Source organism: Squalius cephalus (genome assembly GCF_949319135.1).
Source record: "Squalius cephalus genome assembly, chromosome: 14".
In the NCBI taxonomy this organism is placed as follows: domain Eukaryota; kingdom Metazoa; phylum Chordata; class Actinopteri; order Cypriniformes; family Leuciscidae; genus Squalius; species Squalius cephalus.
In genome coordinates, this window is record NC_137135.1 from 30,754,896 (window position 1) to 30,781,509 (window position 26,614).

General features: G+C 36.5%; 1 protein-coding gene across 1 annotated transcript in view; it reads left to right on the plus strand.

Moving 5' to 3' along the window:
• Positions 1-545: 545 nt before the first annotated feature.
• abca1b (ATP-binding cassette, sub-family A (ABC1), member 1B) overlaps positions 546-26,614 on the plus strand; it is a 36,525-nt gene continuing 10,456 nt past the window's right edge. Inside the window, exons 1-27 of the mRNA XM_079891992.1 lie at positions 546-662; positions 3,635-3,742; positions 5,064-5,157; positions 7,809-7,950; positions 8,072-8,190; positions 11,775-11,896; positions 12,447-12,638; positions 15,048-15,137; positions 17,994-18,234; positions 18,675-18,814; positions 18,897-19,013; positions 19,144-19,338; positions 19,908-20,113; positions 20,212-20,388; positions 20,633-20,855; positions 21,775-21,996; positions 22,905-23,220; positions 23,703-23,877; positions 24,305-24,436; positions 24,574-24,713; positions 24,791-24,928; positions 25,026-25,246; positions 25,337-25,412; positions 25,522-25,760; positions 25,861-25,912; positions 26,002-26,121; positions 26,244-26,392. Coding sequence (XP_079748118.1) covers positions 3,677-3,742; positions 5,064-5,157; positions 7,809-7,950; positions 8,072-8,190; positions 11,775-11,896; positions 12,447-12,638; positions 15,048-15,137; positions 17,994-18,234; positions 18,675-18,814; positions 18,897-19,013; positions 19,144-19,338; positions 19,908-20,113; positions 20,212-20,388; positions 20,633-20,855; positions 21,775-21,996; positions 22,905-23,220; positions 23,703-23,877; positions 24,305-24,436; positions 24,574-24,713; positions 24,791-24,928; positions 25,026-25,246; positions 25,337-25,412; positions 25,522-25,760; positions 25,861-25,912; positions 26,002-26,121; positions 26,244-26,392 — 4,104 coding nt within the window. The 5' untranslated portion in view covers positions 546-662; positions 3,635-3,676. The remainder of the gene's footprint in view (positions 663-3,634; positions 3,743-5,063; positions 5,158-7,808; positions 7,951-8,071; positions 8,191-11,774; positions 11,897-12,446; positions 12,639-15,047; positions 15,138-17,993; positions 18,235-18,674; positions 18,815-18,896; positions 19,014-19,143; positions 19,339-19,907; positions 20,114-20,211; positions 20,389-20,632; positions 20,856-21,774; positions 21,997-22,904; positions 23,221-23,702; positions 23,878-24,304; positions 24,437-24,573; positions 24,714-24,790; positions 24,929-25,025; positions 25,247-25,336; positions 25,413-25,521; positions 25,761-25,860; positions 25,913-26,001; positions 26,122-26,243; positions 26,393-26,614) is intronic.

Consider the following 26,614-nt stretch of genomic DNA (forward strand, 5'->3'; position numbering starts at 1 on the left):
TCCTTCTTTATTTTCACATGACTATATATATATATATATATATATATATATATATATATATATATATATATATATATATATATATATATATATATATATATATATATATATATAATATGGGGGGGGGGGGTATATATATACATATACACACGCACACACATACACACTTTACATAGAGTATCACATCCCATCAACCATTTCCAAAGAAATCGATCTCACTGAAGTGAAAAGTGAAAGGGAATGAGTCAAGTGTTCTGCCTGCATTCAAGACCCTGACTGCATATAAATACTTTGCCATCATCTGTATTTTAAATAATAAATAGTTTCTGCTAATGGCTTTTAAAAAGCAAACAAAATGTCATAGTTTCCCGAAAAACAGTGGAAAAGGCACGTTTCCCTCTGCATTGTTTTCATAGCATTCATTCGTCGGCAGATGTTAGCAGTTATGCAGTTTAAGAGCTGTTTTGGGCTCCTCTTGTAGAGGAGCAGTACACTGGATGACCGACAGTAACCCCCGGCGCTCAGAGCGGATGCGCTATAAAACCACTTCAAAATCTTCAGATGCTTCTTCGCACGAGCACCACCGGCGTCACCGGAGTGAATCAATATACATCTGATTCATAGGGATTACAGCGAATGTCCATCAAAGAAGATACATCTGGGTAAGATATACATTTATGCTTCGTTTTCTTTAACAACGTTTATGTTTTTTTTAAAGAATGAACGCAAACGCAACGTTTTAGATGTATTATTGAAATTGAATACAATACAAATAGTAGCCTAGGCTAAGCGCTATAACAACAAAATTTTAGAATTTATGAAGAGAGAGAGAGAGTAAAAGTTGTCAAAAGAAATGGTTGAATGAAAGTTCAGTCTACTGGTAAGTTTTTTTTTTCCTCCCATCGAAGTAATGCTTCATGAAATTATGCGACACACACTTGATATTTAACTGCATGACAAATTCAGAAACAAAATCTGACATTGTTTTTTAAAGAAAAAACTAACAGAAGGCTAACAGAAAATAGAAAAAGTGACAACCTGTGGTTCTTTATCAGTGGACAGATCAGGATTGCTATTTGAGAACAGAAACATTAGAACAGTGAACCAGACAGACAAAGGTGCATGGTCCTACCTTCGGATCATTTTTTTTTCTCGTTTTTGTCTTCAAAACGTTAAGACGAATACACCGTTAATTTATCACATAGCCTATTCGACCCTTCTCATGAACACACAGAGCTAATAATCTCTGTAAGAGAAATATTATTTTCTTATGTGTATTCAATCAATGCCACTGTTTATACATGATTAATTTGGTTAATCGTACATGAGTTATAGATTTCCTTATGACAAGAGAAATGATTCCCAGGTAGGGAATCCCATCTCGTGTATGTTTTTTTATTTTTTTATTCTTGTTTTCATCACACTTTGTTCTTTTTTCCCAAATGGAAAAACAATAAATCCAAAATATGTGGGCGGGAATGAAACGCCCCTTTACACTGATTGGTCAACCAAACAGAATAGTCATGCAAGTCCTTTAATATATTTACTTAATGTTTAGCTTACCCCCCCCCTGGCTGTATGTTTTTCTATGTATATTATTGCAGTTCTGACTGTACATTGCCTTTATTTGTTTGAAATTTAATTAAAACATTAAAAACAAGAATAATAGTCATCCGCTGCCACAGTTGTACTGATTCTTACAGCGCTTATTGCATCTATTTAATCTCTTTCTCATCAACCAGACTAATGGCTTGACACAAACCCTACCAAGGCAGAGCCTAGACAAGGCTTCCTTCTGTGTAGACATAGTATGCCAGAGAAATGCACTATGTTTATATCGGAAGTATGAATGTACCTCGCATCTGCTCCCACGTTACCCATTAGTCCACTTATTTGACACACCGCCTGTTTTATTTAGCTGGCCAGCTCTCAAAATCTGTGTGGCAAAACTTCACGATGCACTGGACAGCACGGAGCAAATGCATTTACATTAGTATCTTTTCTAGTCGATGCTGCGATCATAACTTTTTTTAGGCAATACGCAGAATTTGTTTAATTGATATTGAGTATTAATTGATGTCACTCAAAACGGTGTGTTTTATTTTCTCTGTCAGCTAAACTCCCAAAGCAAAGTCACAGACCCGTTGTGCGACTGACTCACAGCATAGGCGAACAGAGTGGCGTTTCATTCCTGAATGAATCCGAGACTTGAGCGAATGAATCGATTGAGCGAGTAATTCAATGGCTACGTTTAAGTCCAATTTTCCTCGCTAACTTCCTTCTGTCTCGTTCACGCCGTTGTACGTCATTGCTTACGTTGCACCAGTGCCCACTACTGGCGGAAACCTTGCAATGAGTTTAAATGGAACGCCTTAAGCCCTTGATCACTTGGAATCCGCAAAGGAGCTGATTTATTATTTACAGTTTTTTTCCTTATGAATTTGTTTTATGCACCATTCTATAGTATGTTTGGGCTGTTAGAGAAAATATAAAGAAGTTCACAAACGAAAATGATAACAATACAATAACTGTGTAACAAAACTATAACTGTGTAAAAACAGTCAGCTTAAGGTAGTTACAAATAAAATGTGGTTAAATGTCAAAATAACTCCGATACCATACACTAAGAGTTCTGTGGGGTCGGGGTAAATGAAGCATAATCTGCTGTGCCTCTATGGATCTGCCTGAAGTGTACATATTAGCTGCATCCCAATTCAGAGACTGCATCCTTCGAAGGCCGCATTTGAAGGCCGATTGCATCACAGTGGTGCGACAAAGGCTGTCCCCCATACACAAAAGAAATATATTTGAAATATATTTTCAGAGTATATTTTGGAATATATGCAAATATTTGAAATTGTCCCAATAAATATATTTCACACTTAACATCATATATTTTTGTTATATTTCAGAATATATTTCAATGTTGAGCCTCTGAATAAAACTAAGGTGTTTTTGCTCCTTGAGTCTGAGCTCCATATTCTCACTATCACACTACAGTATATGAGCCAACCAGCCTGATGTATTAAATATGATACTCAACAAAAACATGCATGCTTTTTCCCCCTAAATATTATTTCATATGTGTCAGGCTTTACAGGGTTAAGTTTTGTTTCCATCCTATCCCATCTGACACAAACCTGATCATATCTGTTTGGGGATAGCTGATTAAATCACTGAAAGGATACAGAGACTGAAAACAATGTGAGCATTAGAAGATCACTCAAGAATGTCTGGACCCTTTTCGCATTTGAATAGAATCATTAGCATAGAGCAAGGCCACCGATTCTCTCCTTGACTTCCAGCAAATCTGTGCATTTTAAATGAAGCTCTTTGATCAAACATGGCCATTAGGAATAAAGCTACCTACCCCAGAGACCCTAATGGCCTGTGAAATTCCTTGCTTGATGACACTCTGACACTACAAGGTCCACCACTTCTAGGAATTATGGGAAGAAGAAAATGCTAGCCTTCCCTAAAACGGGTCATGAGGGGAGAGATGAAAAGCGAAGACGTGAGCGAGAAGCAGAGAGTCAGATAGGAGGGCTGCACTTTGTCCTGGACTTTTGAGCTGCTCTGTTGTTCGCTGCTGGATGTCTTTTTCACCCTGCGCTCCTCCGTTGTGTCGTTGCAGTTGAGAGCTGAGAGCTGAGAGTGAAGAGGGACCCGAGTGAAGATGTCTGTCTCCACTCAGCTGGGTCTGCTGCTCTGGAAGAACTTCACCTATAGACGGAGACAAACGGTGAGGACAACGGATTTATTTTGTATATATCTTTCTGGTTTCCTCGTCGTTTTTCCATCTGCTTTCACTAACAAGAATAACATTTATTCAAATATAATTTTGTGTTACGCATGTTATGCATTATGTTTAGGAATATAGCTTACTAAAAAAAGTAAAATGTGTAACAGTTATGATTCATTTCACATCATGCTGCTTTTAGAGATCAAAATTGTCACTTGAGATTATTTAGTCACTTTAGATTTAATTTTATAGGCTCTTAATTTATGGATAGTTATATAATCTGAAGATGTTCATATCCCATAACAACCCAAATTCAGTTATTTTAACGTCATTTCAATGCAGAATGCTGCTACATAAATATTCTCAGGCCAATGCAAATTCAAACCACTTTTATGTGACTCTCCTAAAAGTGATGCAGATACAGACATAGAATTCAAATCTCTTTGAAATTTTATAGGATATTTTACTCTTTAAACCATTACAAAACATGATGTGTTTTTTACATTTTATGTTTATGATTTCATTTTAATTAATGAATTTTGTTTTAATTAAATTGTATTAAATAAACAGCTTGCAAACATACTCTATCTCAAGTTAAAATTGAAATAACCCTTTAAACATGAAAGTATTATGCAATCATTTAAGACATTTACTCTTCTATAGAAATGTTTTGGCATTAAGCATTCTTGAGAATTGAGTCAAGAACCCTAGGGTTATTTCCTAAGAGTGTGACATACCATACTATGGTATTTTGATATATAACATGGTACTGAAATTTGTGTTTTTACAAGATACATTCAAGAATATGGTAATTACAAAGGATTTTTTGTGACATTCCAAATAAAAATATTTAAATGCAATATTACCATGGTACTACCGTTTTAATACATGGTTATGTCCAAAAACACATATTGGAAACTGATACTTTTTATATCTAAAGACTTGCATGAAAATACAGTCCTTAATTTACTTTTCTACAGTTTAATGGTTTAAACCAGTAGAAATACTGAAACAGATTTTTTTAGAGTGTATCGTTTAAAACAAATAAGCATTACCCACAAAAGTGCTAAATGGAGAAAGAGTGGTCAGATGGCTTTCATTCCCTATTGGGTCGATGCAGACATGCCATGTAGTTCTATATCTGGAGGGTCTGATCGATTCACTGTCATGTATTAATAATAAATGTTGTTAATAAAAACTTACCCTCACCAGAAGCCCTTACTTTAGACATTGGAGGGCTCTACAAGTCATGTTTGGTCTCTAATGTCTGCACTTCAGAAAACGCTGACTGTTTTTGTCCTCATGTGTTTGACTTTTGCAGCTCCAGCTGCTGACGGAGATTGTGTGGCCTCTCTTTATTTTCTTCATCCTGATCGCCGTGAGGTTGAATTACCCGCCTTACGAACAACATGAATGTAAGTATACTTCACAGTTGTGGACTTTTCAACCTGTGAATAGAGAGAAAAGCATTTTTAGAAGCGATGCGGTTGTGCTGTGTCTGCACAATGCAACATTTAGCTTTTAGTTTTGTAGTTTTGTAACATTAAATTCCCAACTTGCCATTGGAAAACTAAATGGCTTGCACGTGTTGCTCGGAAAACAACTTCAACGTGTGCATATTAATTGCATAACCTAAATACATGGTGCAAGCAAGGGGTGAAAATGCACGTTTTGTTTCATTGCACGATTCTTTATGGTGCATTATTATCAGATGTGTCAAGCTCGCAGGGTGTTTATGAGTTCTCGCTGATAACTAGAGGAATTGGTCTTCTGTCAGTCACAGATGTAGAAAGATTAGGTGATGTTATCAGGAGCATGCTGGGATTCAAATTTTTTGAGAACATTTAAACATGGACAAAATGTTCTATATTTTATCATCAGTTGTTATTTGATAGTACAGTGACATTGATGTTCGCATTTATTAGCTGGTTTGTTCATTGTATCGTTACATCTTGTTTTATAGCACCTGAGCTTTTATTGTGCATGATTGTTTTTCTAACCTCATTAGCAACATTTTATATATTAGGAATGTTACCATGACCTAAGAAATGCTATAGGTCGCAAACTACTCATGAATTCAAAACACAATGCCTGGCTATTAGCCTTTGAAAAGACATACAATAAATGTAGTGTCTTAATGGATACGAGTTTGTGAGATTGTGAACTTTCTGTTCTTCTTTGTGGAACTGTGAGCCTTGGTCATGAGATCTTGTTGACGTTCAAATGTGTCTGTGTGCTACCGCTTTGGTTTAAACAGGATATAGGAAGTACTGAGCAGAATTTCACTTCTCCTAAAGTCTGGATTTGTGTGAGGATGGATGAGTAGATTTGTCATATGCGAGTACAGGCATGTTGCAACCTCTCTTGCTGAAGTGATTAAATGGACATAGAACAATGTCCATCATGTTGGTAATAATCAATTTTAGGACTTCAAAAACCAGCAGTATTAATTAAGTCCCTTAAGCTATAAACAGACAAATTATTAACTTTAGCTGGACAATAACTTTATTCTAGAGCTGCTATAAAGCCAAAACACTTTACTTTAATTTCCTATTATCAATGTAAAGCTGCTTTGGAACAATCTACATTGTTAAAAGCGCTATATAAATGAAGATGACTTGACTTGACTTGACTTGACTTATGTGGATAAATGAATCCCAAGAAATATTTCACCACAAAAAAAAAAAAAATTATAATTATTGATTATACAAAAATGAATTATAATTTAAATTTTGTATTGTGTTATGACAATTAAGCACATTCTGTAAAAATACTGTAATGCATGATATTTTAATTTTAAATTCAGCATAAATTAAAAGACGTACAACAAATACTGCTAGGATATATAAAAATTTAATTTATTATCATACATAATTATAATATACAAGTTGCATTTTTATATATCCTGGCAGTATATATTGTACATCTTTTAATTTATGCTGAATTTAAAATAAAAATATGTTTACATTATTACATGTTTGTATATACATTATTAAAGTATTTTTACAGAATATGCTTAATTGTATAACAAAATACAAAACTAAATCTGTATGGTTTATATATATACACCATACAGATTTATTTTTGTATTTTGTTATACAATTAAGCATATATATATATATATATATATATATATATATATAGAAATAATGAAAATTCAGTCTTTCATGAGAACTGGGGAAAATGTGCTTGATTATTGTGGAAAAAAAAAACTTTAATGTTCCTAAAAATAGGCTTCATATTCTTAAGTTACAAAACTTCTTTTTTTTTTTTTTTTAAGTTTAAGTATGACCCATATATGCTTTTCATCAGATTCACCCTGTTATAAATTATTTTAAATTAAATAATTATATGGAATTGAACAAATATCCCCTGAATTGATTACTTCATGCTGAAAGTATTATCTTATCTTTGCTGTGCTCAGCAATGGAGCAGCTGGCAGTCTTAAGGTTGACTGATAGCAGGCCTATACATTTGACTCATTATAGAAATAACAGTGAGCCTCTGGTGTGCGTGGGGGGGGGGGGGGCATAGGTCACATATACTGCTTAGGTAATCACTTGATAAGGTCTCCTCGTAGAGTACGCTTCTTCCAGGGATGGGGAGTCTGATTTTTGCTGATGTTTTTTAGGTCTGTGGGAAGATAAGGAAGTCTAAGGGTGCACGTTGTCCATTATCTGTATATGGGTGTATATGGGCATGGGGATTGGCCGCAGGCCGCACTAGGAGGTATAAATAATCAAAATCTCATCCGGAACATCATGTCCATGCCATTGGATGTCAATCTGATAGCATGTCATTCACTATCTAAAAGCTGCCCGTTATCATGGTCAGTCATCGTGCATGAAGTAGATGAGCTTTTGAAGTCAAATGATGCATTATCTGGGAAAAAAAATATTTTACAAGAAATATACTTTTTCTGACTTCATCACTCTATTCCATTGTGTTGATTATGCTGGTTTTACCGTGTACACTTTCTTCTCTTCTGTAGAAAGCCTTAATGTGGAAACTCTTTTCAATCCTCTTCAATAGGGTAGTTCATTTCGTCTCCCTTTATTTGTTACAGGTCACTTTCCCAACAAAGCCATGCCCTCAGCAGGCACCCTGCCATGGATCCAGGGCATTGTCTGCAATGCCAACAATCCGTGCTTCCGACACCCAACCCCTGGGGAATCTCCGGGAGTCGTTGGAAACTTCAATGATTCCATGTAAGTTGTTGCCTTCAGCTGAAGACTTCGAAATAACAGGGTTGTCAGCTCTAATGTGACCTAGTATATGTAATACAAGACATTGAGTGCAATTTGGTAATAATTCTGCTTTGTTTATCAGAATCTCACGCCTGTTTTCTGATGCCAAGAAGATTTTACTGTACAGTCAAAATGACAAGAGCTTAGATGGATTCAAGGAGCTTATCAGGGCAGTAAAAGTCATGCAAAATAACACAGCTGGTGAGTACAGTACTGTGGCCTAGAATAAAAACATTTCACATTTTCTTAAAGAAATAGCTCACCTGAAAATGTCAATTCTGTCTTCATCTTCTTATCATTCCAAACTTCAAATGCCTGAGCTGTTCTTTTCCATAAAGTGAATGCATACAGTGACCAAGCTCTTAAAAGGACAAAAAAGACATCAAAGTACAATAAAAGTGATATGACTTGTGCACTGTACTCTCAAGTCTTCTAAAGCCATATTTACATTTATGCATTTGGCAGACACTTTTATTCAAAGCGACTTGCATTGCATTCAGGGTACTTTTTTTTTTTTTTTTTTTTTTCATCAGTTCTTGCTTTCCCTGGAAAATCGAACCCATAACCTTTGCATTGCTAGAGCCATGGTCTACTGATTTAGTTATATGACAACATATTCATTTATATTCAAACTTTGAAAATCAGTCAAGAGACCCACAAGAACCAATGGCATTCAGCATCATTAACATAATAAACTTAACGTTTTTATATATCAAGTATCAAGTATGCAAATGACCAAAATGAGATGCAAGCACTACATGAAGATTTTGTTCAGAAACGCCCATAGCAAATACTTCTCCTAACATGAAGTGACTCATTCGAATTATCAGTAAATCCTTGTAAACATACATACAAGTGAAAGGTTGATGCCCATCAGTCTTTGAGGATTTGTTGGAATTGTGATTTTTTTCCACTGGGAGAGGAAAAGGTGGGTGGCTGAATGAAGGATCAAGCCTTTCATACAAGCCATGGCAAGTCGGTTTGAGGGCTAGTGTGGGTGTAAAATACGCACAAACATCCCAGAATCCAATCCTCTAGCATTACCTTCTCTATTCAATTCACTTAGCGTGTGCTGGGTAAGCACCATGAACTGTCTCTTCCTGTTCACAGACTTCTCTTCTCACGCTAAGTGAGCTTTAATCGCATTTCTCTGCTAATGGAGGAGAGGTTGTACAGACGCAATCACTGAACGTCTGGAGTAACATTTTACAGTTAGTGAAATTGGTAGATGACTTTTAATTGCTCCCTTCAGAGCTATACAGACAGAGAATAAAATAAAACCAAAATTGAGCTAAAATGTAACCATAATACACTTTCCTGTTTTCCCAATGTAGAAGAGTCTTAAAGAAAAAGAGCCATGTCAGCCCACCTGTTCAAATTAAAGCTTCATTATTGTGTCTCCGGCTGTCGTGCATGACAATAGGAATGCTTTGAACTCGCCATCCAGTCATTGTGGGGCTTATCGTGGCATCCGCATGCTGCGATCTCATTCATTTCTGTCTTTATTCTCCTCTTTTGATTTCAACTAATGACAACAGACATGAATGAGTTGAGTTCGTTGGGTTTAGGTTACAGTTAAAGCTTAAACTCATTCACACCTAGATCATTTGCCGTGATAGTTGTAATGCTGGATTCACAAAGAGCTTTAAAAATCTGCTTTACAATTAGCCACATAATGGGTTACAATGTTCATTAAAAACATTCAGGCTTAAAAAATGACGCCAATCGTTGAAATGGCCAAATTAATAATGTAATGGTGTTCTCTTTGGCTATTGAGGGTTTAGTTGAGCGTTTGACTTGTATATTCACATACCTGTCCTGACAGCACTTAAACGGTTTGCGCACTTCCTGCAAAAAAAAAAAAAAAAAAAAAAAAAAAAAAAAAAAAAAAACTTTGTTCAAAAGGATGCATTCAATTGTTTAAAAGAGACTGTAAAGATGTTCATAATGTTACAAAAGATTTTTATTTCAAATAAATGCTGTTCATTTGAACTTTCTATTCATCAAATAATCCTGAAAAATATATAATTAATGACTTAAAAACATTAAGCAGCAACATTTTTTTCAACATTGATAATAAAATATGTTTCTCGAAAATAGTTTCTCGAGCAGCGAATCAGCAGAATGATTTCTGAAGGATCATGTGACACTGAAGACTGTTGTAATGTATGATATACATGAGAAATGATGCTGAAACTACAACTGCATTACAGAAATAAATTATATTTTAAAATATATTAAAATAAAAAACAGTTATTTTAAATTGTAATAATAGTTCACAATATTATCGTTTTTACCATATTTTTGATCAAATAAAAGTAGCATTGGTGAGCAAAAGGGACTTCTTTCAAAAACAGAAAAAAAGGTCTTATCAACCCGAACTTTTGAATGGTAGTGTGAATTTCAGACATAAATTACAACTGTCTAAGAACTGGATTAAGGCTTTGGAAACCCCTGCATTACATATACCAAGTATCCTGATTTCAACATGTAATTTATCCCAATTTCACCTCCTTTAAACTCTTGAAGACTTTCTCATTTTGAGCTTGCATATACCTGTCCAATCTAAAAAGGCCTAACAGATGTAATTAGCCATGACTTTACAGAAGGTCCGTGCACATGTCTTTTCAGACCCCATTGCACTCCCCTATTTCTACCCCCTTAAGCCTCTTTTCAAAAGACTGATTAGTGTGGAAGCGAATGAATAGTTCAGGAATCTACCACCTCCTGGGGGTTTCGCCCCTCCCTTGCAATGGACACACTTCCAGCCTTTGTTTCCATGAACAGCACAGAAGGAAGACAGGGAGACAGTTGGGCTGCTCTGGCCGAGGGTTATCGCAGATAGTTGTTAGCTAGGTGTGAATGACTGGCTTTATGCGTATGGATTTGAGGAGGGGGTGTCGACTGTTTGCGATCCCCAAATTTACAGACTTGAAGCATTTCCATCAAGAATAGGGATTTGTTTGGGACTCATCACTTCCATCAGATAATGTAAAAATGTGCTTTTTTTTTATTTTAAGATTTATATCATCTAAGAGGTACACTATCTTATGCTCACCAAGGCTGAATTTATTTATATTGATTTTAAAATGTAATATATTCCTATAATGCAAAGCTGAATTTTCAGCATCATTAATCCAGTCTTCAGTGTCACATCATCCTTCAGAAATTGATTAATCTTTTCCGAATAAAAAAAAATCTTTAAAAAAAATCTAAACTTATTAACAGTAGCATAATGTCACACATTTAAGAAAGGAATGGGAGTCTTAAGTAAATCTGTTCCATTTTTATGGATTTGTGTGGGCCACTTCATCCCCTTTTGTAGATTCCAGAACATTTAGGCAACTAGACTCCCCGTGTGTTGTTTGTGGAATCACGCGATGAATCAGTCGATGTTTCTTTCCACGCCCAGGTGAACCGCACTAGCTGGCCTGCTCCGACATGTACTTGAACTTTGAAAGAGGAATGAAATTTAAGGAGAGCACACGAGTGTGTAGTTAACACTCTCAAAAGCTCGCCGCCTGAATGAACAGCGCTAAGTTTCAGCAAGTGAGCGCATGTACTCAGAACAAAAGTTTGAGGTTTTCTAAGACTGTGATGTAAATGTAAATTGATGGAAAGTGGGGTGCGTTTCTAAAATAATTAATCCTAAAATAGAGGGGCGGATCTGCTCAAATTGAAAGTCTGGTCAAATTGCTGAAAAACCTATAACTACAGCCATTGTATGTTGGTTTTGTAAAGCATTCCTTAACATGCACACACTAAAGTGGCATATTTGTCCTTAGGTTTCAAGCTGAAGGACTTCCTGCGTGAAAATGAGACCCTCTCAACGTTCCTCCGGCAAAATGCCTCCTTTCCCCAGAATTCTGTGAAGAATATTCTGGAAGCTGATGTGAATCTTGAAAAGGTGAGCATCGAAAAGCATTATTTTGAAGGGGGAAAAAAACAATGGTGACCATAAGATGACTCAAGTTCACCCATTTCTTCCATGCTCAAGCTAAAACAAAGACCCAAACGTCACATCTGTTGTACAGTAATTACAGTGCATACAGTACGTATGGCACGGTCATTGTTTCTAGGTCCATTTTGATTAGTTTACACCACACATGCTGCTAATCTGCCCCTGGGAATCAGTTAAAGAGAGGAAACCAGCATGCAGCTCAATTTTTTGGGAAATCAACAGCTGTTAGCGGTGTGACGTGCCCTCAGGGCATTAAACAATCTACAGTCCTCATAAATGACCATAGGCAGCCTAGTTTTACCCTAATGTACCCTCACAATATGTATTCTAGGCATCTAGTCTAAGTACTTTATAATGACCCTCTCCTGATAATAAACTCATAGGTCATATGAACAGTTCTGTCCCGTCTATCTCCAAAACCCCTCACGGATCACATGAACACCTTCTTATCTGCCCTCAACCTTACCGGTTATCACCGATGCTCTTCATGTTTTAGGTGCTGATCAAAGGTTTTGGCGTCCATCTGAGAGATATGTGCAGCTCCACCACACTTGAGGACTTTGTGACCATCCCAGACAAAGGGGTGGCGAGATTCACCCAGGACATCATCTGCAGGTCTCCAAATAGCTGGCTAGACCAGGCCGAGAGACACTTCAAGTCCAACCTGGATTTCCTCAAACCTCTTAGGGTAAGAAACATAGTACAGTGAATCAAAATGAACAGATTTTATATGCGTTTTTTTTTTTAAATCATGGCATTATCCTTAAATATTCAATGGAAGAACCATGATATAACCATGGTATTCTCTGAAGTAATTTCTATGGAATATAAATATGGTAATCAAACAGTACCATTGTATATATTAAAAGTATCATATTCTAAAAAAAACCTATTGGTAAAACTTTAAAACAAGGTTTCATTAACAAACAATGAACAATACTTCTACAGCACTTGTTAATATTAGTTCATGTTAATTTCAACATTTACTAATACATTTTTAAAAATAAAAGTTGTATCTTTTAACATTAGTTAATGTACTGTAATCTAACATTAACAAAAAAAAATATTTTTATTAACTAACATTAACAAAGATAAATAAATGGGGTAAAAATATATATTCCTTTTTGTTAGTTAATGTTAGCTAATGCATTAACTATAATGTTAACGAATGGGACATTATTGTAGCTAAAATTCCACACAAAAATCAAAAGAAAAACATGAAAACAATAAAATATTATTATATCAGTGCAATTAATTAGTTAATGTATTTACTTAAATATTATAATTCTGTTTATATATTTTTTATGTTTGTTTGTTTTTTTTGGGGGGGGGGGGGGGGTCAAAAATATTAAAATAATATTGTTTTACAGTTGTGACAACCATCGAGAGTAATTACAAAAAGCTCTGAATGCTTTTTGATTTTTTTATTATCAACAATATGTCACAGTGCAAAACAAGGTCCTAAAACAGACTACATTGTCTTTATGCTAATTTTTCACTCTACTATCTGACACCACCTCTAAACCATGTTAATATAAGAGGGGTGTCCAGATGGTGTTGCTTTATTGTTAGCAAAGGGTGTAAATTAAACTGTTGCTGAATAAGGTACCCCCACCGTGTGTCTTAGGGTGACAGAGGTCATCATCTTATCTTCCAAACCGGTGCAATAGTGTCCTCTCCTCCTCCACTGCTGTTGATAGTGGTTTTAAAAACAAACCCAGGCAACTTTATCATTGGCGTGCATTGTGCCAAGACACAAACAATTCAACAGTCAACTAAAAGAGAGAAAAGGAAAAAGAATGAAAGAGTTAGCGGGTTATGAAGAGCGTGGGAGGATGCATGTCGTTGCCTGTTGCCCTACACACCTACCTTAATATACAGCCTGAAGGCACGGCTGGAAGTTACAACACGTCATGACAGCTTCAGTTCCTCTGTTCTGCTTCTTCCTATGATTTCCAAAAAATGTCAAGATGTCGGGTTGACTCATAGATCACGCTGGTCAATGAAAGATGATTTTGACTCAACTCAACTGGAAACCCAGATTAATGGGTCATCTTAGTTTGATTTCGCTGGCTGTTGGCATATAGAATGCATGGAATGAATGTGACCATGCGTAACATTTATGGTTCTTTGATCATTTACAATCATGCAAATTAGATGCCTCAAGAATGAGTCAGCACTAACATGAGTGACTAGATTTGATTTAACAGCCATATAAACTGATTGACACTGAACTATGAAACTAAACTATGTAAATGTATTTTAGACATATTCCATGTACATTATATATATATATATTTTTATATTGTGAATTATAAAAAATTTACATTAGATTATTTTTTTATATACTGTATATATATATATATATATATATATATATATATATATATATATATATATATATATATATATATATACAGTGCAATGCATAAGTTAATACACCCATGCTAAAGTTGACTAAAAAGAGGAATAAAAAATCATATTTTGGAAATTGAACTTAATGCCTTAATTAAAAAAATTAGGAAAAATCCAACCTTTAAGGACACCAATTTTCTTTGTGAATGAATAATGTATCGTAAATAAATAAATGTTCTTCCTTAAAATACATGGTGCATAAGTGTGTACACCCCTATGTTAAATTCCCATAGAGGCAGGCAGATTTTTATTTTTAAGTATTTTTTTATTATTAATTTTTAGGATACTATGCATCGTGATAAAGTTCCCTTGGCCTTTGGAATTAAAATAGCCCCACATCATCACATAGCCTTCACCATACCTAGAGATTGGCATGGTTTTATTTCAGTTAGCCTAATAGCTGGTTTGATTTGCATTGAGAGATGATCTTATGGAAAGTACTCCATGCCAATTCATTCATTCACAAAGAAAATTGGTGTCCTAAAAGGTTGGATTTTTCCTAATTTTTTAAATTAAGGCATTAAGTTCAATTTCCAAAATATGATTTTTTATTCCTCTTTTTAGTCAACTTTAGCATGGGTGTATTAACTTATGCATTGCACTGTATATATAAACACTATTATTTTTCAATAACTGTATTACAACTTATTACAATAATAATTTTTTCTCTGCCTTTTACCAGTCAGACATAAGGACTAATGCCACTGATGTCCGTCAAGTTTCCAAAGCCACAGACAATCTTCTGGAGAGCCTGGGATCACTGGCTGTGGAGGTAGATCTCATATTATTTATTAAGAGTTTATCACTACAGGCAATGTAAACCAATCCTGAGCTGTTCTGTGAACTGTCCATCAACTGCAAATGAGAGTTCTTTGTCATAATTCAAACAAACCTAACCCGGTAAGGCTCTAAACCATCCCATGAGAGTGAAAGTGACATTTAATGGCGGGGACAACTGCTGGGCCTGTGACGCAGGAGTAAAGGTGTCACATTGGGCTTGCATGTGTCGATGAGTTCGGTAGTGTCTCGTTTGCCAGCTGTAGTGGTGCACAGTGGGAAGAAGAGAAAGTTGTTTCAGCTCCCAGCTGGACAGATATACAACCAAGCACAGCTGAACAAGCATCCAGAGAGAGAGTCACACAATCTACTCAGCAGTCAGTATCTAAAGACTGCAATAAAGACGTTTGCTTTACACAGAGAGATGGGCGTTCATGACCTGTTTGCCCATACAAAAGCCTCTCTGTTCTCTGCTTCACTGAAAGGGAAACCTTTGGCTACAAGTCTCACTGAATGGAACACTAAACTCAACCCATTTCTCTAATCTGGCTCACCCTCATGTTTGAGACGGATGGTGAATTCCAGTAACCTTTTACTGTGTTGGTACGAGACTGGATGAATGCTGATTAAAGTGAAAAACAATACATTAGACATTCAAAAACCTTGAAAGTTTTATACATTATAATTCATTTGTTTCAAATGATATATATTGATTTAAAATATTTTTTTGTTGTTGCAGTGCAGTTATTTAGGAGTTTTCTCTGTACAGCTTTGTTTTAGAAGGGACATGAGGGGACATTATCCCTCCCTCCTCTCTATTTTTGCGGTATGACATCTGTTGCACTCTCCACCCTCCATTCTCTTGGCACTTTTACACTAAAATAGCAGCAAGTGACTCGCATGCTTGCTGAGTCAGATCCGTAAGGCTCACGTGGTTTCAACCAGCAAAGCTTTATGCTGTGCACCACACCTGGTTTAAAATGAATGACCAGGAGACACAATTCTCTACTCAGTCAAACTATCCTATCCTGAAACTATCCAACTACTGCATATTATTCAGTATACACTGCTTTTTTTTTTATTAAATGTACGCATTATGTACACAGTATACATACTACAGAAATAGTAAGTGTATAGTGTGCTTATCCGAACATAGCCAGGTGTGAAAGAAAAATCACTAATGAGATTTCTTTAATGTCTCAGTTGCTTAGACAGCAATGAGATTAAATGGAGACACTGGAGACTTTTTCGTAAGTCTTATAATAAAAATGAAAGTTTCCTCTTGGGTTTGCTTTAACGTGAAATATCTTGACCAGCACAGAATAACATTTCTCTTCTTGTCAGCCACCCTCCAAAAGCAAACCTCCCAGTTTAGACATGCATTTATGTTAGATTTCTGTTATGTTTGACAATCCTTTGTTTGTTGAAAAAGCAGAACCAGCTTTTCATGGGAGGGTTTATTTGTCTAATATTAGTTGTGTTCAATTTGACAGGCCCTCGGGGGATCTGCTCTCTGGATTCAGGATTGTTGGTTAAACATCCAAACAGGAGTTAGACAATGACAGTAGCTTTTAAGGATTTTGCCTAGCCTGCAAACATAGCCTGCACTGGCGTAATAATGAAATACTAACATTATTCCTTGTAATGCTTGTCAAATTTCTCTTTGATGTACTGTTAAAGGGATAGATATCCCAAAATTTAAATTATTTTATTATTTACTCACGCTCATGTTGTTCCAAACCAGTATAACGTCCTTCAAGGAAGCACAAAAGGAGTCGCTCTTTTAGGCTCTTTTCAATTACAATGACTAGAAACTGGAGCTTTCGTTCTCTAAAAAGGACACAAAAGCATGGATCATGATAGTAGTTCAAACGACTTGTGTATTATGTTCCAAGGATTTCATGGGTTTGTGAACTAATCACTCTTTTGTTTTCAGTTAATTATTTGATTCAAATCACAAAAAATTATGTCTGAATGATAAATTCATGAATCAGATTGAACCAATTCTCAAGCGTCTCAATGATCTGGTCGCAACCATTTACATACACCAATTGCTTAAATTGCTATCATATGGCTTCAGTTGGATATTGTGTTGAATTAACTACTTTTATAGTGCTTTTGATGCTTGAAACTGCATAGAGTGACTAGTCATTCTTCAACATGAATCCATTTGTTCTTAAAGTCCGCCTGTAGTCAATCATTTTATCCCTTAAAACTCATATTTGATCAGCAAAATTACATATTTAAATGTTTTTTCCTAGAAAAAAAAATCTTCATGCCTTAAAATATCTTGAATGTAACTCCCTTGCCTCATTTAGTATTCGCGGTTCTATGAATATGCAAATTAGCCCCGTCTCCACTCACTCTCACCAGCTCAGACATCCAGTCGTTGACGATCACACGTTGACCTGATTGGTTACAAGGTAGTTTGTGACGTCAGAAACACCAGCGATTTCAAACCACGTTTTTGAGACTGTCTTTAGTTCACTGCAGTTTTAAGGAGAAAATACTCAGCAATAGTGTTGGCATGAATTTACACATGGTTTGTCTTAAAGCATATTAAAAACACCACATAGACGTATAAACAATATTAAAACCTTGATTTTTACCCGAGGGAGACTTTAAATAAAAACATATGCGTTAGGAACAACATGAGGGTGCTAGAATGATGACAGAATTTTTCTATTTTGGGTCAACTAATTGATTAAAAACACACACCAACTTAATATAGAAAACGACATGCCTGTTTAACGAACTGATGAAAACCACTAAGTAAATTGGTTGTGTGATTACATATCAATCAGACACTTATCAGACTCGGTTAAAATTGTAACATTCATCATTCTTTCAGCTGGCCAGTATGAGGAGCTGGATTGACCTGCGAAATGAGATCCTGTTTCTGACCGAAAACGCCACTGGCTCTCCGAGTCTGATGTACCAGGCTGTGTCCCGTATTGTGTGTGGACACCCGGAAGGAGGTGGCCTCAAGATTAAATCCCTCAACTGGTACGAGGACAGCAATTTCCAGGCGCTGTTCGGCAGCCACAACGATAGTGATGACGAATCGGCTTCAGTCTACGACAATACCACCAGTACGTCAAACCTACGACTGTTTCTTTTTTAGTATTATTAATATAATATTATAGTATTTATTAATAGCTTTTATATTTTCAGTTTTCATTTTAATAATAGTTTTAGTAATTTTGTTTTGTCGTTGTTATTATTTTTATATTTAGCTTTTTTTTATTTCTGTTTAGTTTTAGTGATTTCAGTACTATTTTTATTTAGGTTTAAGTTTGTTTAAGGTTTTAATATTTATATTCTGCTTTATTTCAGTATTATTTCAATTAACAAAAACAATTTTATATAGTTTTAGTTAACAATAACAACCCTGCAATTAACATGCTTTTTCATAAACAGCATGCACTGCATTGGAAATAACATACTAGCAGTATACAATACGATACAGAGTATGCAGTAAACGGGTGCTAAATTGTCCTTTAATGCATATTCTCATGCATTGTGTTTCTAGCTCCATACTGTAACAACTTGATGAGGAACATGGAAGCCAGTCCCATCTCTCGGATGATCTGGAGGGCATTGAAACCTCTTCTGATGGGGAAGATCCTCTATACGCCACATAGCCCTGCAACCCAGAAGATCATTCATGAGGTAACCATATTGAAAAAAACATGTGCATGATGCATGCATGAATCTGCAGTGCAATTGGAGCAACTTCCTAATTCTTTCCCAGGTCAACAAGACATTTCAGGAGCTCGGAATTCTACGAGATTTAGGAGGAATGTGGGAAGAAGCCAGACCGAAGTTTTGGAACTTCATGGAGAATAGTGAAGAAATGGATCTGATGCGGGTAAGTTATGTCTTACTCTCATTACTGCCCCTATGTGGCTGGTGGTTGCGGTGCAGGACTAGAGAACTAGTCAATATTACTGATATTGAAGCTGATGTCAACGTCCATCTTTTTGTTCTTCCAAACACAGACGCTTCTTCGAAACAACGCCACTGCTAGTTTCTTTAGTGCCCAGTTGGCTGGGACTCAGTGGAACGTGGAGGATGTTATCAGCTTCTTGTCTAAGCACTCCGAGGACACGCGTCCCCATGGGACGGCATTTACGTGGCGGGATGTCTTCAATGAGACGGACCAGGCCATTATGAGCATATCCCGTTTCATGGAGGTCAGAACAGCTCTCTTTCATACTACCTTTTCCTTTCTTTTCTCCTCCCACACACATCCTTTCTATCTCATAATCCATCTGTCTCCCACATACATACTTTCACATTAAACACGTCAACAACCTATCATCAGTTAAATAGTACACGCATGTCACAACCACCAGGATTTCAAGTTTTTTGGGAGAAAGGCACGTGCAAAACGTGCTTGGATAACCTGTTGCATGAATTGTGTGGGTTTTTGGGGTTTTAATGTCTATTCCAGCAATATGATGTCTGTTAGTTTGACAAAAGGAGATCTGAAAGATAAAAAGGAAGTGAAAATCAACTTTTATTTAGGTTAAAGACATTGTTCCCTAGTCATCGCCGTTTTTAATGGGTCAAAAGTTCCCTTTTACAGTAATACAAAAACAAGCCAAAGATTATTACAGGTCAAATAGATTTAGTTATAAAAGTTATTGATTAAACTGCACACAACAGCATGTTTACAGTCTAATATGGTCAAATAAAAATCAATTGACTATCACTAGAAAGCGAAAGTCACATTGTGACTAAATTATGGTGTTTTTTACAGTGTGTAAACCTGGATAAACTTGAACCTGTGAGCACAGAGGAGAAACTGGTGAATGAGTCCATGAGTCTCCTGGATAACAGAAAGTTCTGGGCAGGAATTGTGTTCCTGGACGTACAGCACAACACCTTGGAACTTCCACCACACGTCAATTACAAAATCCGCATGGATATCGACAACGTGGAACGCACAAACAAGATTAAAGATGGGTAAGTTTGCTTTTCTCAGCTGTCCAATGATGGAAATTTCCAGTTTAATGAGTATGCTTGCTATGAAATCAGATGCTTATTGTGTTTTTTGTTGGAAGGTATTGGGATCCTGGTCCCAGGGCTGATCCCTTTGAGGATATGCGGTATATTTGGGGAGGATTTTCTTACCTTCAGGATGTAGTTGAACACAGCATCATCAGAGCAGTTACTGGGACCAAAGAGAAGACTGGTGTTTATATCCAGCAGATGCCTTATCCATGTTATGTGGATGATATGTAAGTATTCCACTGCACCACACATAAACCTAGATGAATTACAGAGATGACAAATTATCAAGGATCATCTTTAAACTACTTCTCCTGCAGAAAAAATTGCATAATAATAATACATTTTATAATGCGCTTTTCTAAAACCCAAAGCGCTAGTCCAGCATGCTTGTCCTGACTGCTTTATGGTTGTCTTTCAGTATGTTATATAACAGCAGGAACAATTATTGAAAATTCTTCTCATTTCTCATAGTTTCCTTCGCATTATGAGCCGCTCCATGCCTCTCTTCATGACTCTGGCCTGGATGTATTCGGTGGCCATCATCATCAAAGGCGTCGTCTACGAGAAAGAGGCCCGACTCAAAGAGACCATGAGGATTATGGGACTAGACAACGGAATCCTGTGGTTCAGCTGGTTTATTAGCAGCCTCATCCCTCTTCTCGTCAGTGCAGGCTTGCTGGTTCTTCTACTCAAGGTACTAAAAAGACATTTGCAGATCTTATTTCCTTTCCTTTTCCCCTACAAAAAAACTTAATTTAATTATCAAAGATTATTTAGATTTGGTAACACTTTATTTCGATGGTCCACATTAGACATTCTACTAACTATAATTGACTGTCTGCTTAATATCTGCTAACACTTTATTTTTATGCTATCAAAACAGACATTCTATAAGTAACTTTAAAACTATGTACATGTCAACATATTCTACTAACCTGAACCCTAACACCTAACCATAACCTAACAGTCTACTAATACTCTAATGAGAGTTAGTTGGCATGTAGTTGCAAAGTTATTTACAGTTAGTAGAATGTTTTAAGTGGACCATCGAAATAAAGTTTAACCTTAGATGGCATTATATTTTTTGGGGTGTTGTATTCAAAATCAACTTGGCTTAAAAATCTGAGGACCACATTCCCTCTGAGTTTGAATTTACATCTCACTTCTGTCTTAAGATCTGTGGTTACACGTCATTTTTTTGGTGGCTTAGTTACATTGTACTTACTCAAATAAGTACTGAGTAATATTAATTAACTACATGTACCATAGAGTTCACCATAAGGGTTAGGGTTTGGTTTAGGGTTAGCAACTTGTAATTATGCATAATTTCCTGTTATTACTATAGTAAGTACATGTAGTAACGTGTAACTACGTCACCGTAAAATAATGGTGAAAATGGTAACAAATAAACTTATTTACCAGTGATGTCTTACTAACACTAAATAATAATTATTATTAATAATAATAAATACTATAATAGCATATACTGTTATTATTATAACTATAATTCATTATGTACAATTCTTTAGGAAATATTCATCAAAATAGCTAGTGACAAACGTTCAAACCACTCAGTCCAGAGATACTCAACCTGATTTCTTTTACCTTTTCAGATGGGAAATCTCCTGCCCTACAGTGACCCTGGCGTAGTCTTTCTCTTCCTCGGGTCATTCGCTGTGGTAACCATCATGCAGTGTTTCCTGATCAGTACTGCGTTCGCACGTGCCAACCTGGCAGCGGCCTGCGGTGGCATTATCTACTTCACCCTGTACCTGCCTTATGTGCTGTGCGTGGCTTGGCAAGACTACGTGGGCTTCACCGCCAAAGTCATCGCTGTGAGTTTTACGACCACCTATGGAAAATAACTCAACTTTACAGTTACAAATGTGTGTGTGTGTGTAGCGCCATCGGTTGTTGCTGTGCTGGGCCAAGTGCATTACGTTATTTGTACAGTATATTGCATAAGGAAACACATTTATACTGATTCCCTTATCTAAAATGACTTACATGGGCGATGACAATATCTTAACTGTAAAATTGCACTTTAAACCCATTGTAGGCTAACACTAGATTACAAGGAATCTACACTAGATTAATGTGATAGATTAAAGATCTGGGACACTAATACAAGAGTTCAGTTAAAGGTGAGCCAGCAGGGAAGAGTTACTGAGATTACTTTGATCAAGGCACTTAACCCCGGGTTATTCCAGGGCAGTTTGATCCTGTTACCTAGTTACTTGTAATTAAAGTGACTTACTGTAGGACACACTGGTCCAGCCGACCAATCAGAGCACATTGCTCTTTTTGGAAGGAGGGGCTTCATAGAGACAGGAACTGACAGACTGGGAAGAGAGGTGCTGCTACAAAGTAAAATATGATAAAAGTAATGTGTTGTATACATTCAAGCATGAAAACCTATTCTAGTAGACCCCAAAAACAAAATCAAGACTTTGTAAATGGGCATAATATGGCCTCTTTAACAGTATGATTTCATTTGAACTAAAACAATATTTTAAAAAGTAATGTAAACAATTTAATCCGACAGAAATCATACCAGTCCGATTTTTGCAACGCCAGACTAACAGACCCATAAAATTTAACTGCATTATGGAGGGTGGAAACGTATTCTGTAAAACTAAATTAGTTATTTTGGTGCAAGAAACCTTGACTAAAAATTTAAGTGGACTTCAGGAGGGAAAAAAAAACAGAACACTACTTACGTCCAATTTGGTTGTCTCCACAGAGCTTACTGTCTCCAGTGGCGTTTGGGTTTGGCTGTGAGTATTTTGCACTGTTTGAGGAGCAGGGTGTGGGCATCCAATGGAATAACCTCTTCTCCAGCCCATTGGAAGACGACAAATACAACCTCACCACCTGCCTCATCCTCATGTACTTTGATGCCTTCCTGTATGGGGTCATGACCTGGTACATTGAGACCGTGTTCCCAGGGCAGTATGGCATTCCCAGGCCGTGGTACTTCCCCTTCACTAAATCTTACTGGTTTGGAGAGAAAAACACAAACAATACTGCAATACATGGAAAGAAGGGCAATGCTGGGGGTAAGAAACCTTTTTGATCACTAACGTGTTTTAGATTTCTGGCCAAAATGAGAAACTGATGAGAAGTTTCATGTTATGAATGATTACTCATAAATAATAAAAATCTATTTAATTTTGTCAACAACAAAAAAGATAAAAAATACTAGACATAATCATAGTTTTAAATGGTAAATTTGGTGAAATGGTAAAAATGGTGAATTTAGGCATCACAGCATAGCAAATAAATATCATTTTCATAATGTACATTATACAGTATGAAAAATCTATATTTATTTGCTACAGATTAAATATAATAGGGTTATTAACTCTAAGTGAGTGTCAGATGAAGGCAAAGGTCATCTAAATGTAAAAATAGGGGGAATAAATATTGTGCATCACTTTTATTTTTTATATTAAGCATTTAAATGCAGCTGTGAATTTGTTCATTAGACATATTATTCACTAAAAAAAGAGTAATTGTGTTTTGTGTTGTTTTTTTTAAGCCGTTTGCATTGAAGAGGAACCAACTCACCTTGAACTGGGAGTTTACATTGAGAATCTTGTGAAGGTCTACCGTCACGGCAAAAAGCTAGCGGTCGATGGCTTGACACTTGGCTTCTATGAGGGGCAGATAACCTCCTTTCTAGGTCACAATGGAGCTGGAAAAACTACCACCATGTAAGTTCACATTCTGAAATTAGTATAAAATATTATTATTGCCAACGAGCTTACTATTAAAAGTTAAATAGACTACAGTTCAAAATGTTGGGGTCAGTAACCAAAGAAATTAATAGTTTTATTCAGTAAGGATGCATGAAATTGATCAAAAGTGGCAGTAAAGATATTTATAATGTTAAAAAAAGGTATGTCAAATAAATGCTCTTCTTTTTAACTGTCTATTCTTCAAAAAATCCTGAAAAAAGTCATGGTTTCCACAAAAATATTAAACAGCACAAATTGTTTTCAATATTGATAATAATAAGACATTTTTCTTGAGCACCAAATCAGGAATAACTTACATTTTAAAATATATTCAAATAGAAAAGAGTTATTTTACCTTTTGGTTATAATATCTAACCCTTCAATTCACCTTCAATGTTTTTAGGTCTATCCTGACTGGCCTTTTCCCTCCCACCTCTGGCACTGCGTATATCATGGGCAAAGACATTCGCTCAGAGCTGAGTTCTATCAGGAGGAGCCTCGGAGTGTGTCCACAACACAATGTCCTCTTCAGCATGTAAGTGCCTTTCTCAGACCTACAAGAAACGATCAAGGAAAATAATTCGAAAAAAGTCACATATTAGTTGATGTCAAGGTTGTATAGATCAGTTCTGTGGATGATAATCCACTCTTGCTTGGCCTGGGGTATTTCAGGTTGACAGTAGAAGAACACATCTGGTTCTATGCTCGACTGAAGGGTCTGTCTGAGGAGGAAGTGAAGGCTGAGACGGAGCAGATCCTGACCGATACTGGCCTTCCACACAAACGCAAATCCAGGACCAGCCGATTGTCAGGTGTGTGGCATTATGACCTTTGAAATTTTGATATGTTGGTTGTTTGATTTGTTGCAAACAATTTTTGTGTTCTTCAGGTGGTATGCAGAGGAAACTCTCGGTAGCCCTTGCTTTTGTTGGAGGGTCAAAGGTTGTCATTCTGGACGAGCCTACCGCTGGTGTGGATCCATACGCTCGTAGAGGCATCTGGGACCTTCTTCTGAAGTACCGTGCTGGTAACCACCCTATGCATTTGGACATGAGTCCATTTTGTATTTATATATAAAGAAAATACATTTATTAATCATAGAAGACTGTGGGTATTTTTTTCAGGTCGCACTATCCTTCTTTCTACCCATCATATGGATGAAGCAGACATTCTGGGCGATCGTATTGCCATCATTTCCCATGGAAAGCTTTGTTGTGTGGGTTCCTCGCTGTTTCTGAAGACTCAACTGGGAACCGGATACTATCTTACCTTGGTGAAGAAAAACTCTGAACCTTCTCTCAGTTCTTGCAGGAACTCGAGCAGCACAGTGTCTTTTGTTAAGAAAGTAAGTGCACTTCAGGTTGCAAAAATCAGTGAACACGTTGATTTGTTGGTAAGCTAATGGCTAAACACTGTTGTTTCATTGGTTTTCTAGGAAGACAATGCATCGGTCAGCAGTTCAGATGCTGGTCTTGGTAGCGACCAAGAGAGCGAAGCTGCCACAGCGATTGGTAAGGCAACACCTGACCTCAATCTTTAAAATGATGGATAACTGTTGATTTCATCATATTCTAACTGAATCTTCACTAAAGTTTTTACTCTGTTCAATATGTTCTGCAGGAACAACATGGCCCGAATCTTCTGTTGTTCCTGTTGATGTGGCCCTCATCTCCAGTCTAATCCTGAAGTATGTTCCCGCTGCTCGCATGGTGGAAGACCTCGGTCATGAGATCACATATGTGTTGCCGTATGAGTCTGCCAAAGATGGTGCTTTTGTTGAACTCTTCCATGACTTGGATGATAGGCTCGCTGACCTTGGAATTTCGAGCTATGGTGTCTCAGATACTACACTTGAAGAGGTACAGAGTAGCTTGTCTTGTGTTTTATCTGTCAACAAAAATCTTTAGGATGTTAACTGTTATTATGCAAGTTCTTAATGATCTTTCTATTTTGATATAGATTTTCCTTAAAGTGGCAGAGGACAGTGGAGTTGACGCAGAAATCATCTCTGGTAAATTTTTAGCTCTCTAGAAAACTGAATAAACAGTAGAAAAAAACAAATCCAGTTAAGATCTCATCTTGTATTTATAACTTTGTTAGATGGAACTGTGCCAGTGCGCAGACATAGACAACATGCATTTGGTGGTGACCACCAGAGCTGCCTCAAACCCCTGACCGAAGACGATGACTTTGACTGTACCGAATCTTATGGTGATCCAGGTAAACTTTAAAGCCCTAAAATATATACTGTATCATTAGATTAGAGACAGACAAATGTCTTCTTAATATTCTTGGTTTTAAATGTGTTGTTGACAACTCCTGTTGATATATTTGATCACCAGAATCCAAAGAGACAGACTATTTCAGCGTGACTGATGGAAAAGGATCATATCAAGTGAAAGGCTGGAGTTTAAAGAGGCAGCAGTTTGTGGCATTATTATGGAAGAGATTTCTTATTGCTCGCCGCTCAAGGAAAGGCTTTTTTGGACAGGTAGGAATGGGAAATATAATAAAAAACTAAACCTGGGCTCCGTTTCCCAAAAACAACATAAGCTTAAGTAGATCATATAGACTATTGGTGTCAATGGATTCTATGATTCCCAAAAGTAGATCATAGAGACTTTCCATTTCTACAATCTACTTAGGCTTGTGCGAAATGCAGCCCATGTCAGTAAAGTTCTGTTTTGATCAACTCACTTTGATTCTCTTTGCA